The following is a 15,949-nucleotide window of genomic DNA, read 5'->3' as shown; positions in this document are numbered from 1 at the left end:
AAATGGTAACCTATTGTCATCTATAAAATCCCAGAAAATTTTGAGAGATCCCTAGCATGCATCTATTATTAGCTCCTCATGTGTCCCAAGAGGAGGACGGTGCGCCAGAGATGTGAAGATGGATGGAGATAACATTGCAGAGTGATGTGTTCAGTGTAGACAGGGATACCAATGCATTCAAGTAACATTTTAATTTGTTACAATAAGGGGGTTACAAGTAACACAGTAGAGTTGGCTCCACCAACACCAATGACAGTGGTTCAATTCTCAGGAAAATCACATGCTGATAAAACATACATTTGAACGTATGAATAAATGAATAACCTCCACTTTTGTCAAGAGTAAATGGTAATACATGCATGCTAGCTTTAACACATTTCCTCAAAAATACTGTTACTTTTATTCATTTGGCAGAAACTATTATCCAGATTGACCCAAATGTATATGTTTTATCAGCAAGTGTTTTTCCTGATGTTTGAACCCATGCCATTGGTGGTGATGGTGCCAGATAATCTGCTTAAAAAAATAAAATAAAATAAAAGATAATATTTTTTATACCTTATCTTGGGACACATGAGCAGCTTTTATAGACACGTGCTAACTGTAACACATTACTTAAGAAACATTGATGTAACTTTACATAAACACTTAGATTTTCATCTTTTTTTTTGGCAGAAACTATTATCTAAATTTATCTAATAGACTTAAAGGTGTTCATTTTATCAGCAAGTGTGTGTCCAGGGATCTGTACCCATGTCTACTAGTTAACTAAATAACACAAGTGTTACTTGTAACCTCTCTCTGTTGTGTAACACATTACCTAAATGCATTAGTATCCCTTTATACTGAAATCTCATTGTATCTCTTGGGGGCAAAGTACCACTCCTGCTTCATTAATCTTTCCTTTGCCCTTCATGCTTTCATTTTTCATCCCTCCCTCGCACTGGAGAGGGACAAAGCCTTCTTTTCTCTTTGCACACAGTTCTGCTGTTAAATCAAGCATGCAAGGCTTAGTCTATCCCTGCAAACCCTCCTTCATCAATAACCATGCCCAGACATCCCTCCACACTGGACAACACGCCTTTCCCTCTCATTTCATCTCCATTTCCATCCATCTTTTGGTGATTATTGGGTCCATTGATCTTAAATCCTCATGTAAGTCGCTGGGTTTGGTGAATGTGGGAGTATGAAACGCTGGCCAGAGGCGCATGTCGTCTCGGCAGCAAATTTGTTCAAATATTTGCTGAATCTTGTTCTGGGTTTGTGGCCAGTAAATGTCTTCCAGAGTAACTCTGTGAAAAGTTGGATGAACTAGTTGACATTTGTTGCAGATAATGTTCCGTGAATGGATTCACATCTAAGTTTTAGGATGGATACAGTTTTCTTTCAATATTTCAATATTGTTGTAATATATTTTTTAAATGCTGAATATTTACATTGATCCTTATCATTATTTAGGAGAAATGCAATATTAAATTGGATATTTAAATTTTCATTATTTTTAAATTAATTTTACATTAAAATACTAGCTAATAAACTAATAGCTTTCTTAGCATGTTCCTGATCTTATTGTGCACTATTTATCTATGCATCTATACAAGAAGTTAGTAGTTCCAAGTCTTTGCAATTTATCATAAAAATGTCCAATCTTGCTCTGCATCTAAAATGAGTTTTCTTCTTGCCTGATGCCACTAGGAATCCCGTCAAACATTTGATGTAAACTATAGAGACTTTTCTATGATCCAGTTAGTTCTCTATGGATTAAATTGTGCGATGCCAAAAATTATCTTTTTTTTTTTTTTCCTGACAGAATATCCAGTTTTACGTGGAAATGCATCCGATTATGGATGAAAAAAGCGATACTGTAGACAGAAGCCACATTAAGCTGGAAATCACTCATTTCTCTGGTCAAATGGCCTACATACACTGACAGTCAGTAACATGGTCGGCAGAGATTTGCATTCCATCGGTGTGCAACCCCAATTTTTCCCATTTTCATCTTCGTCATCAGCGCTTTGAAGCTCTTCCAGGGTCTGTGGATGCCAAGATGACTGTGGGTCGTTCAGCTGTGCCCAGTTATGAGATTACAGCGGTTCAGATGAGCTGAGTTCAGTCAGGACACAGTCAGATACAGAGAAATAATACAATACTGATGTTAGTCATGGCCTAATGGTTAGAGGTTTGGACTCGTTAGGAATTGTAGGTGGGGGGAGTGAATACTTGGCTGTATGTCACATCACTTTAGTTTTTAACAGTACGATATTGAAGGCTGAATAACTTTGTTTGTATTAATACTTAGTTAAATAAGCCCCGAATTTCATCCAATACTGTACTAAATATTTCTCCGTCTCCTCAGTTTGTTCTATGTAGCATCTTGACAGGAACCCTGACAGTTTCTTTACTTTTGCCTTTTACTGACAAGAAGTTGTGGATATTTTAAGATCGTGATCTACATTTGAATGCCTGTTTGTCAAAATGTGACACACATCGCCTCATTGTAACTGTCTGTTCACTTCTCCTCTCTCAGGACCCAGGATACTGGATTCAGGTGAATCGGTTAGAACATGGAGATGGAGGCATTTTGGACCTGGATGACGTGCTGTGTGATGTGGCCGACGACAAAGACAGGGTATGTTATGAGTCTGCATTAATATTTCTAATCATTTCTACTGTGATGAATGAAGCGAAAACAATGGAAAAACCATTAAGATATTCTGACTTTTGTTTCTGAGACGTATGTCACTTGCTGAATCAAAAATGTAACAATGAGGTCTTGCATAACTGAATTAATAATTTTAAGCATGCTTAAAATGCTCACTAAAAGCATTAGTCTGTTATCCAATAGTTGCAATAGAACTTGTGCTTTCTTTTGATATGAAACACCATCCGGGCTCTCAAATTCATTCAATATTATAATAAAATTCAAACAATAAGTGCAATTTTGATGTTCATGAAAGAATCGTTTCAAATGCATAAAGATTTCAGTTAAACAGCTTGTAAACAATACGCTACATAACTTATATACAACTGATTTTTTTTTTTTTTTGAGTGTTTAGTAATTATTTTATTGTTATAAAAAAAAAAAAAACTGTTTCGGTTTTCAGCTAAATGGAAACTTCAGTTTAGTTTTTTGTGTTTTGGTAAAATGTCATTATGGTGCATCACTAATCATTACCTCTTGCTATGATTTCCCTTCATCTGATGTCAGATTGACAGTGTGAGTCTGTGTGACTAACCTCGTTGATCAGCGTTTGTAATGATCTTTCAGGACCACCACATGCTAAATAAATGTGTTTTTCCTTAAAGAATCATCCAGGATCAAAAGCTTCATGATTCTGTCACTGTGGGATGTTTACCTCTTGTGGAGTCATTGCTCTGACTCTCACGCTGAATAATGGCTAATCTCAGTTCCACTGAGGAGATTCGTCCCTCTGGTGTGTTTATAGATGTAGTTTGTTCATTAGCGTTGCTGCTAATGTTGTCAAGCCCTGATAAATTGTGTTTAGTCCGTTGCTGCTGGGCTCTGGTGACATCTCTCTGGCTAGAGCCGCTTTTGTTCCTGGTGATTTATAATCGTCCCCTCGGCATGACTGCAGTTGCTAATCCATGTTAGCTCAATTAGTAAAGGGTCTGGCTACACTTGCATTGTGTCTGATCAGTCCAATCCGTATAATGAAGCTATTTAGCATTAGCATCGTAAGTAGGTATTTGACTTTGAGAGCAGAGGATATTGTCATTTGATACAATTGATTAGCATGTACAAATCTCCTGTAGTTGACATCGTACATAGGAGAGTGGGCAATAAAATGAATGCAATGTTGCATTAAATTGATTAAAAGTAAAAAAAAAAACCCAATAAATTAAAAAATATATATTTCAAACAAATACTGCCTTTATACCATCCATTCATCAAAGGTCTACAAAAATACTGCACAGCACAACTGTGTTCAACACTGATAATAATCAGAAATGTTTCTCGAGCAGTAAATCATCATATTTTCATGATTTCTGAAGATCATGTGACACTGAAGACTGGAGGAATGATGCTGAAAATACAGCGGAGCATCACAGAAATACATTGCATCTTAACGACATTCATATAGAAAGCATTTATTTTAAATTGTAATAATATTTCACAATATTAAAAAAAAAGTGCATTTTATCCGATAAATGTAGCCTTTGGGTGCATAAGAGGTATTATCAAAAGTGTATATATATATATATATATATATATATGTATGTGTGTGTGTGTGTGTGTGTGTGTGTGTGTGTTTGTATTTATGTTTTTATTATTATTATTATTTACGTTTTTATTTGATTTTATTTATGTTCAATGATAATACTACAGATTTTGCATCCAAAATGACAAGAGCGCTATGTTTGCAGACAGAAGTCAGAATGAGTTGCGCTGTTCTTTGTTTGGGTAAATGCTGCCTGCAGTTGTAGAGTCAGGAAAGCGTTCAGGTTTGTGTGTCTAGAGAGCTGCTGCTCATCTTGGGAGTGCTGAGCTTTTTATTCGCGGGTGCCATGGAAACATCAGGAGTCAGTCAGTCAGTCAGACGTCTGCATCTGTGGCCCTGCTGTGTGCGATTCCTCCGAGAGCCACGTAACACCTTCCTCCCTCTTCACACACTCCACATCCTCTCCACACTTACATCAATTCATACGCCAGCCTTTATTGGCATTTCTTGATTCTGCAGCCAGGCAACATTACATTGTTAATCTTACTGTATCATTTTTTTAAATGTCTCTCTCTTTCTCACTGATTTCCTGTCCTGTACCCTTCTAGATTTTTCCATTCACTGCTTTAGGTTTCTCTGAGGTTTCACAGCGTGCCATGCACTTGCCTTCATGCATTTCTGAGGAATAGATTTAAATAGTCTATTATTTCTGCTATACGCTGTGCATTAGATAGCTTTGTGTCAGATGTTCAGGGCTTAGTGTATGTATTTGGCCTTGTGTGGTTGAGTGAACAAAGCTTTTTTATGTTCTGTGCTAAAGGTGCTCTTTATTTATTTTTTTTGGTAGTTTTGCATCCAATATGACTCCATTTCTGGTAATAGGATGCTAAAACAAAAACAGAGTAGTGCTTTTAGTCTTTAGGCACTTAGATCCTCAATAATATATATATATATATATATATTTAATGGAACAGTTTATTGAACCTTTAGACAAAAAGATCTGAGCAAAATTATGAAATTTGGTGCAGATGCTGATATTTACATAAATAAGAAAGAAGATAAATCTGAAAGCTACAGATTGTGGACTACTTGCATAAAATCATATAAATATAATTTGTCACCTATATCCCAAAAATAAAATTCTTAGTAAGATGACATTGAAATACTGTATAGTTAAAGCATATATTGCGGTCTAATGCAGTGATGATTGAAAGATATAATAAAATCCTGATGATCATATTTAATATTCACATTATGATAAACCTAAGTTGCTTCCGTCTATTAAGTGTTTATCTTGAAATGTTATACTAGCAATATCAAAGTTTTTCTAATGTTTGCTTTAAACAAATCTCAGATTTCATAACAAAAAGTGCAGTGAAGCATAAGCTGTGTGGATGTGGATGTTTGTACAATTACACTAAAAGGTCTTTTTTTGCTAAAACAGTAAAACTATCCACCAGACAACAGAAGGCATGTAGTAGATTGAGGGAAATAGCTTCAACCGCAATTTTGATCATGTTGATCATTTAGAGGACTTCAATATTGTAGAATACAACAAGAACTACAGGGATAAAACACTGTTAAATGCATCTTTAAGAAAATCTTCTTATCAAAATAAAGTTGTTATATATTATAATAATGTGGCCTTGGACCTCGGATATGATCCATGATGAATATAGTGATGTTTCATATAGGGCTGCTGAAAGACCAGAGGACGGTTCCAGTTTAGTTCATGCTGGCTTGGTTGCATTATAAAACATTCACTAGATTGATGCCTAAAAACTGTATAAATGTATGCTGTATATATATATATATATATATATATATATATATATATATATATATAAAATAAAAGCTGTTGTTTTGGAACATTCTATTAAAGAAACCTGAATTAAATCCCTCCCCCCATTTTCTTTTTTTAACACTGATAATATCAAAATAACCAGAGATGTTTCTTGAGCAGTAAATCATCATATTTTCATGATTTCTGAAGATCATGTGACTTTGAAGACTGGAGGAATGATGCTGAAAATACAGCTGTGCATCACAGAAATAAATTATATTTTAAATTATATTCAACTAGAAAACAAGAATATGAAATGTGGTAATTTCTTTTTTTTTAATGTATTTTTGATCAAATAAATACAGCCTTGATGAGTATTTTTCCCAAAATATATCTTCCTCAAAGTAAATATAATCGCTAATGAAACTCGTGAGGATTCAGAATTATTAAAATGATCTTGAAAATTCATAAATCATGATGCACCAACAAATAAATAAAGTAAACAAAAACAAATCAATAAAATGCTAAATAAATAAAATGCTATATGGATTCCTCCTGTACTTATTGAATTCATAATGACAAACTTATTTTTATCTTTTTTTTTTTGTGCAAATTATGACTGAGTTTCCATCATTTTTTTGACTAGGACGTAGTTTGATGCGTGTTCATGCTGTCTGCTGATTACTGATATCCAGCTTTTCTAGTTTGACTATGCCTTGATTTTAAAGGACCCTCTGTTCTCGTATGTGTGTTCATTTCCTGCAGCCGTCTCTCAACACCGTCTCCTGCTCTTCACCGTCACACAAGCCAGATCAAATATGTGTCAGGACGTGCTGAAAATATAAACTTGAAACCTTTGAAATGTTCAACTGAATAATGCATTGTGTTTTTGTTCTTTGAAGAACCGTCCAAAACACATCTGCACACTATCACAAACACTGAATGCCTAGAGCGTTTTTATTGTTTCTTGCTTTCTGAAGCATTTTTATTGTTAAATGTCCAGTTTATCTTTATGGCCTGTCATGATTAAAGGAATAGTTCATTCAAAAAAGAAAATTTGCTGAAAATGTCCTCACCCTCAAGCCCATACACGATCAGGATTAGTTTGTTTCTTCATCAGATTTGGAGAAATGTAGCACTGCATCAGTGTCTCTTCAATGGATGCTCTGCAGTGAATGGGTGCCGTCAGAACGAGAGTCCAAACAGCTGATAAAAACATCACAATAATCCACAAGTAAATCATCAATTAATGACTTCTGAAGGGAAGAGGTGCATGTTTTACTTGTAAATGGTGCTTTGATATGCGCATATTTCTCTCCTGATTCAGAACAGATGATTTTTCACTGGACGAAGCATTATTATGAACTCTGTGAAGCTAAAAACGTTTTCATGATGTATTTGTTTCTTACTAACACACACGTTTTTTCTTCATGAAACATTAACTGATGGACTGGAGTGCTGTGGATTATTGTGATGTTTTTATCAGCTGTTTGGACTCTCGTTCTGACGGCACCCATTCACTGCAGAGCATCCTTTGATGAGCAAGTGATGCAATTGTTAATCGCAATTGTTAATATATAAGTCATGCTTATATGAAGTATGCTGTACTGAAAGATCCGTGCTAAGTGTGTATTATCTGTCTTACACATGACATGTGAACTTGTTTTAGTTCATCGTGACTTTGTAACTGAGTTCATCTTGAAACAGAAACTCCAGGACTGAGAACGCTCCTGTCCTCTCTAATGTTCTCCAGCAGGCTGGTTTCTCGCTGCTCAGCGCTGCTGTAATTGTGTTAAATCAATCAGGCGGTTCTCTGAGCTCAGATGAATGTGAGGTTTAGCAGGGCAGCGCTCTTGTGATTTATCAGGAAACCCTCAGCTTGACTTAATGTCATCTAATGGCTCAGAACTGCACTGCACTAATGTAACCTCAACCTGGGTTTGTGACGGGAACCCAAGCGCTTTGACCATCCTGAAGAGTGGAACCACCATTTGCAATCCCTATATTTTAAATATATTAGATTTTTTTAATATATATATATATATATAATTAAGGTAATTTTAAAGTTTAATTTATATGATTATCTTTTTTATATATTCTGTTCTCTATTTTTAAATGTATTTCAATTTTTTTTAAATGCCTCTTGTGCTCACCAAGGCTGCAGTTATTTTTTTTAATCAAAAATACAATAAAACAATAAAATAAAAACAATATTGTGAAATATTACAATTTAAAATAACTTATTTGAATATATGTTAAAATGTAATTCATTTCTGTGATACTCCAGTCTTCAGTGTCACATGATCTTCAGAAATCATGAAAATATGATGATTTACTGCTCAAGAATCATTTCTGATTATTATCAATGTTGAACACAGTTGTGCTGCTGAACATTTTGTGGAAACTGTGATGCATTTTATTTTTATCAGGATTCTTTTATGAATAGAAAGTAAAAAAACATTTATTTGAAATAGAAATGTTTTTACATTTTAAATGTCTTTACTGTAACTTTTAATCAAATTAATGCATCATTGCTAAATGAAAGTATTGATTTCTAAAATGAATTATTTGAAGAACCTCACAGAGTATCATAGAACAGCATTGTGGTCATCAGCATGGTCATAATACTGTTCATGAGTGAAAGCTTAACTCGAAGTGATTTTAAAAATAGCACAAAATGCTTTTTAACATGAAGTATGACCCATAACCCATTGGAGATGAATTTAGATGTCTGGCTTTTAATGAAAATCCAGTATCAGTCAGTTATTTTCTGAGAGGGATGATTATCAGTCATGATGATTATAATGAGGATAATAATTCAGCTCCTCATAGCACTGCTGTGTGTGTGTGTGTGTGTGTGTGCCAGTCCGGTGATTTATCACCCGTGATGAGTCACAGTTCTTCAAACTTGGGCGTCTGGCCTCTCCTCCCTGGGACACACACACATGCTCCTTCTGCACTTCTACTCTTTATTAGCGTCTCTATTATTACTGATCATATTTAGGGTTTGTTTTATATGGAAGCCTACACCACAGAATAAAAACAAAAAAAAGGTCATTGTGACTTTATTTAACAATTCTGACATTTTTTTTCAGAAGTCAGAATTGCGAGATATAGGCCTAAACTCAGGATAACTTTTTCTCACACAATTACAGGTTTAGATCCTGCAGTTTTAAGTTCTTATCTCAGTCAGAATTTCACTCAGTTTACAAAAAAAGTTTTCATGATTTCATAATTCTGAGCGAACTTCAAGATATAAGCTTGAATTCTGAGGATTAAAAGGAAAAGTGAGATGTAAAATTCTCAGAATTCTGACTTTTTTATTATTGCATCTCGCAATTCTTGCTTTTTTCCATCAGAATTCTGAGTTTACATGTTTGTTTGTTTTTCCACCATGGAATAAAAAAAAAAAAAACTCATATACTGTATAAGCTCAGAATTGCTACATAGGCGCTTGAATTGTGAGAAAAAGAAGCAAGAATTGAGAGATAAACTCATTTTTTTCTAACATGAAATAATAATAATAATAAAGAGTTAAGTTAAATTTTTTGTAATTCTGAGTTTATAGCTTACAATTCTGAAGGGGAAAACAGTCCAAAGGTGTTTTTTTTTCTTTCTCAGAATTGTGAGGAAGAAGTCAGATTTGGGATATATAAAGTCCAAGTTACCTTTAGACTTTCATAGTGTTCTGACCAAACCCTTGGACACATGACACTTTTTTTGTTCGTTTTTTGTGTTACTGATATGAATGATGAGCCACTTCTCATCCTGCAGCTTGTTCAGCTGTGACTTTCTCATCCACCTGACTTTGGCATGGATTTTTCTCTTTTCTCTTTTATAACTTGATGTTGGTCGTGCTGTATAATCACCTGTCTCTCCGTCCGGTCTCCCACTCGTGTGTTCTTGGAAGGTAATGAAGCGTTTTAGGACACACTTTATCTGTGGCTGGAGTGGGTAAGAAATTGGTTTTCTCACCCGATTGCTTTGTGATGTGGCCATTATGTGTTGTCATGGTGATAAGAGAGAGCGCTGCGTCATGTGACGTGTTTTGTTGAGGAAGAATAGAGGCATGATCCGGGCTATAAAACATGTCTCCCTGTATAATAACTATAGATGCTACACACAAACACATGCATACGCTCTCAGGCTTCACTGCAGGATTCATTCAACCTGCACAAATCTAACTACACAAGTGAAATGGATCAGATGTGAACTTTTCTGATTACTAGGTGGTCCTCTTTCCTGTTTTTATTATGTGATGCACTTATAGTTACTCTTGTGATTTAGAAATGGAAGTGCTGACCTCTAGTGGTTAGAAACGTATGCGCAGACATATAACTCATTTCTGTATGTTTAATACATACAAAATCTAAACTAGTTTTTTTTGTTTAATAATTTCCTGTATTAAATCGTATTTAAATATAATATAAATGTACAGCATGACAAAAAAATATTAATTTACTTTTTTATATAATTTATTGACGAATTTATTTATATTAATTAATAAAATATGTAATGCTTATATGCAAGAAACATTTAAAAGTGTAAGTATAAATGAATATGACAGTATTAAAATCAATAAAGAATTGAAAATAAACTAATTTGAATTGCCCCCCCCCCTGCATTATTAGTAATATTTAAAATTGTGTTTAGAGATCCAAGTAGAAATAAGATGGAAGTATAAATAAACTAAATGGTAATAAATGCTTGCAAGTAAATAAACTAATTTTGTATGTTTATTTCATGCATTGTTATTATAATAATATAATTGCTAATAATATATATTAAAATGATCAATATTTTATATCATAATGCATATACATGTTTAATCTAAAATGATGGATAATGTATATAAAAGTAAAATATATCTAAATAAATTGGTTTGATTTACAAACATTGATGCAGTATTACATACTTTAAAACAACTTGAAATGTCCTCAAAGGAACTACTTTCTCATGCTTTTTCGCCATTTTTGGAGCTGGACCACTCCAGTCCCCATCTGCTTTCATTATATGAAAACTAAAAGCTTCCATGTTCAAAAAGCAAAAATCGTACATATTTGCAACATTTATTATGTAGACTATCCCCATTTAATACATGGACACTAGATGGCAGTATGAACTCCATTGTGGGCTTTGTTCTGAGTTTTTATTGACATGCTTGATCATAGACTTCTGACATCTATATTAGATTTCTGATTGGTTGCACAGAGCGACAGCAAGATCCATCACCATGTAACAGAGCATCAGATACTGTCAGGTAAATCTGACCATTTCTAAATGGATGCTGACTGTTGCCTCCATCCAGGGGCGCTGCCAGGAATTTTGGGCCCCATGACAAAAAAATCTAATTGAGCCCCCTCTGCGCAGCTGTTGTCACCACATCTCTAGGAACTAACTGTCCCATCAAAAGCTTCACATAACTCTAATCAAAGGCTTGCAACTGTCTTGCTGCTTTTAGTTCAATACTAGTACTAGCACAATATTTACTGCTGGTGATCTGTAAATGCAAGTCTGCATACAGTATGCAGTTCACTTTTTGATGCAAGATTAAAAGCCACCATAAAAATGTCCTTAAAGCAACACTATGTAAAAAATTTTACCTTAAAATGATGTTTCCAAAATCGTTTCAATGGTTCATCAAGTTGTAACAAAAAACACTTATGCCTCCCTGGAAAGATGCTAAGTCATTAACACAGTGGAAGCTAATTTATATGTAGTTTTCAAATTAAAATAATCATTAATTCTTCTCTCTTTGGACCAAATCAATTAAGCTTATGAGAAATTTGAAAGGAATACATTTGGAGAATCTTGAATAAATTATGCCAATTTTCATTTTTGGGTGAACTATCCATTTAACAGAAGTGAAAACGGAGCAACTTATATATATATATATATATATATATATATATATATATATATATATATATATATATATATATATATATATATATATATATATATATATGAAGCACAGTGTTGGGGAGTAACTAGTTACATGTAACGGTGTTACGTAATTTAATTACAAAATTATTGTAACTGTAATTAGTTACAGTTACTAAGACAAAATGAGTAATTAAATTACAGTTACTTATGAAATTTTTTATGATTACAAAGGGGATTACATTTGAATATTTACACACATCCACATACACAACTGATTTCTTTCCCAAATTGCACTGACTATTCTGAGACATACCGCCCTAATAATTTCCGGGATGCGGAAATGCAGTCTGGTTCGTAGAATCCAGTCATAAAAACGAAATGCCTAACGCGGACGGAATATGCCACATTTTGGATGACTAAATCAAAAGTAGGTCAGTACACTTGAATCAAAACATGACATGGACTAGTGTCTGTGAATATAAAGCCCCAAAAATGCAATATATGACTTGCACATTCTGGATGTCTGTGGAAATCAGGCGCGGACTGGACACCGGGAGAACCGGGACAATTCCCGGTGGCCTGGCAGCCGATTTTGCCCCACTATTTAATATCATTATTGTATAATTGCCTGCCGAATGTACTAAAGCGATCATTTGCGAATCCGCCATTTGATAATTAAATCTCTAATAAGTCATGAATTGTTAGTCATGACTCGCGCGCTCTCCGCGCCTCCGCCAAACGGTTTGGATCAGACTCCGAGTAATCAATGCGAGAGAGAGAGAGAGAGAGAGAGAGAGAGAGAGGGAGAGAGAGAGAGAGAGAGAGAGAGAGAGAGAGAGAGAGAGAGAGAAGTAGAACTACTGTTCAGGGTTTCAGGTCAGTTTCATCTGTAAAGATGCTTTTTTGTCTTTGTTTTTTTATTTATTTAATCAAGCAGCAGCACGTTGCTCATCAGTCATCACTCAAAATACTATATAAAGGACATCATTATTTTCTGTTGTAATTAGATGAAAAAAAAACGATTTTTTATAGGTTCAGGGGGAGCTACGACAGACAACAACACAACCCTTACGAAAATTAACATTTTAATATTTAACTATAAATACAGAGAAAATGGTTACAATTGTTTAACTGTGATAACCAAAAATGTAAAATTATTTTACAAATGTATTTATTTAAAAATAAATACAAATCAATTTGCAAAAAAACAAAAAAAAACAAGGTTATTTTACTTTTATATAGGCTAATAAAAGCATGGTAATTTTTTGTAAGGGAAAAACATGACTTGTGTACAGTATTAGGATTTTTCTATAAAGATATTGTAGTATTGTAGAGTATTGTATTGTAGAGTATAGTTTTGTTCAATCTTGAGTATTAAAGTCATGAGAGAGATGGATAACAGGGCAAAATAAAGAGACTGAAGAGAAAAATGGAAGTGAAGGTGCAGTTCAGGAGAGAACTTATAATTATTTTGCATGTCCCCAAATTAAAGATTTAAACCTTTTTTTATGTCAGGTCCATACAAAAAATAGTTTCGTCCATGAATTTGTTTGTATGAGTTTGAATTTTCCAGTCTGAATTTTTTTCCCAGTCCGCCCCTCTTGTAAATTAATGGCAAAGACATGGTTTCATTTACTACACATAGGCCTACTGAAGCTCGCAGTGTTTTCAACCTCTGCTGCCTCAATATAGGAGTACACGAGCACATAAACATAATTTCTAGAACTGCTCTGTGTCACTTCATGTGCATTTTACTTATTTTGAGAAAACTATCATCATATACAGAGACAGCAGTTTCTAAAAAACTCCAATGTTTCAGGAGTTTATTACACAGAATACGTCACATGCTTATTAGATAACTGTATTTAAGTTGATGTATATGCTTTTATTTATTATTCTTTAATTTTACAAATTTAGAAAAGTAATCAAAAAGTACTCAAAAGTAATTAGTTACATTACTTTAATAAAGTAACTGAAAAAGTTACACTACTATTACATTTTAAACAGGGTAACTTGTAATCTGTAACCTATTACATTTCCAAAGTAACCTTCCCAACACTGATGAAGCACAATAAGATAAATACAATAGAGATACAAATTAAACTCATTTTTCAGATACCGTAGGTTTTACTTAACATGTATACATTTATTTAACATCATTTGTTGGTTAACATTAACGACAGATAGGTATTAATTTGGAATGCTGTCCTTTTCAGACGGAAGGCATGCATCAAATACTGACACACATTCAGTTTTCACACACCTGTTCACGTTCACTTAATCCATAACCGACTGTATTTACGTGAGATACTCTACATGATAAACATCTGGACTGATGTTTGTGTATTTGAGCGCTGAGAACTGATCGCGCGCTGTATATGAGAACTGAGGAAGTGGAGAGAGAGCACTTCCGCCTATCCAGCCTTCACTAACTTTAAGTTAATCGACAACGAATTGTGTCTTCGTTAACGAAATTAACACTGCTAGCGCGCCGTGCATTGATTGACTGTCTACAACTAACTAAACACCGTCACTGATGAGTGCGTTAAGGCAGGACCAAACCATTTCATGCAAACACAGGGGGGTGGTCGGTCAATATGGATGTTTTATTTTTTTGGTCAATGGTGATCTTTACCTTTTAATCAAAGACATCATTTATATGATTATTATTTGAAATATACTCAATTATGATGGTTTATATAGTGTATAATATAATAAAAAAAAATAGTTTTTATGTATTTGTTGGGCCCCCTGTTAGTCAGGGGCCCTTGGAATTGTCCTAACTTTCCCCCCTATATGGCCCCCATGCCTCCATCTAACTGACCAGTGTGTGTGTATGTGTGTGTGTGTGTGTGTGTGTGTGTGGGAATGAAAGCTAGGCCATCTTGCCTGTACTCAAGAGTACAAGAGGAGTCCATTCAGAATAAATACACACAAACAGAGTTTTGGGAGAGCTCTTCAGAGGGGTCGAGTCTTCACAGGAGAGGCTTGTTCATCTCATTTGTCATTTAGTCGATACAGCACACTCTCTGATCAATGCCGAGACTGGCGCCTCACAATCAGAGTCGATACGTGACCTTACTCTCTCTCCTCTCTCTCTCTCTCTCTCTCTCTCTCTCTCTCCTCTTTCCTTCGCTCCGTCTCTTCCTTTCAAAGCACTTCTCACTTCAGTTTCAAGGCTACTGTTAAACATATAGAGACATGAGTGAGGACAAAGTGCTAGAAGACAGAAAGAAACAGACAAAGACTGAATGAAGTGTGCGTTCAGTCTCGCTTTTTAACTGGAGTCTGTTTCTCTGTTGGTCTGCACTCGTTTGACTTGTTGTTTAACAGAGTCTGGCTGTAGAGCGTTCACATTTCACTCCCAAAGATGAAATCAAAGAGTTCATCGAAGAGTTTTAAAGATCTGTTTTATTGAGTGATTGAGATGCTTATAATTCACAATATGAGCTTGCTGCCTGTTTTCAAGATGTTTTTTAAAATAATGATAATAAATGAATGTATGCAAGTAATGTCCACACTGAAACCAAAATGACCAGTCAGCGCATATTTGATGTTAAATATGGTAAATAAAGATTATGCGATTCATAGAATTGGTGAATGTTCTCATAACATTTGTGCATCATTCTTATGATGTTGGGAGAAAATGTTCTCAGAAAAACATTCTTCTAACATCCTTATAACACTAGAATGACAACTAACCGGAAAGTTCACTAATGTTGTGTAAATGTAACGATGAAATGTTCTTACATTTTTCATGTTGAAAAAACATTCTTAAACCAATATTCTTGGAAAGATGTGATATTAATATTTGATTGACATCAAAATATTTGGGCGGAAATGTTTCTAGAAAACATTCTTTAATGTTGTTGAAAGGTTATGTTAATGTTAGAATGAAGTGTTTTTACAATTTTAATGAGTGAATCAATCTTGTGACATTGATGGAATTGTTAAAATGTTCTGATAACATTCTTAAAATGTTCTGATATTAATGTTTAATGAACATTCTCATAATGTTTTGATGAAATATTTGTAGAAAAACATCCTTTTAATGTTAGAAAGTCTAGCAACTATAAATGACTAAGGTTGTGTGTGCTGT

General features: G+C 34.3%; 1 protein-coding gene across 1 annotated transcript in view; it reads left to right on the top strand.

The window, feature by feature from the left end:
• The window catches only part of LOC132115865 (partitioning defective 3 homolog), a 471,004-nt gene that overhangs the window by 55,721 nt on the left and 399,334 nt on the right, over window positions 1-15,949 (top strand). Inside the window, exon 2 of the mRNA XM_059524256.1 lies at window positions 2,528-2,629. Coding sequence (XP_059380239.1) covers window positions 2,528-2,629 — 102 coding nt within the window. The remainder of the gene's footprint in view (window positions 1-2,527; window positions 2,630-15,949) is intronic.

This window comes from Carassius carassius, chromosome 35 (assembly GCF_963082965.1).
Source record: "Carassius carassius chromosome 35, fCarCar2.1, whole genome shotgun sequence".
Taxonomy (NCBI): Eukaryota; Metazoa; Chordata; class Actinopteri; order Cypriniformes; family Cyprinidae; genus Carassius; species Carassius carassius.
The sequence above is the reverse complement of the archived record's forward strand: the minus strand, read 5'-3'. Positions and strand labels throughout refer to the sequence as shown.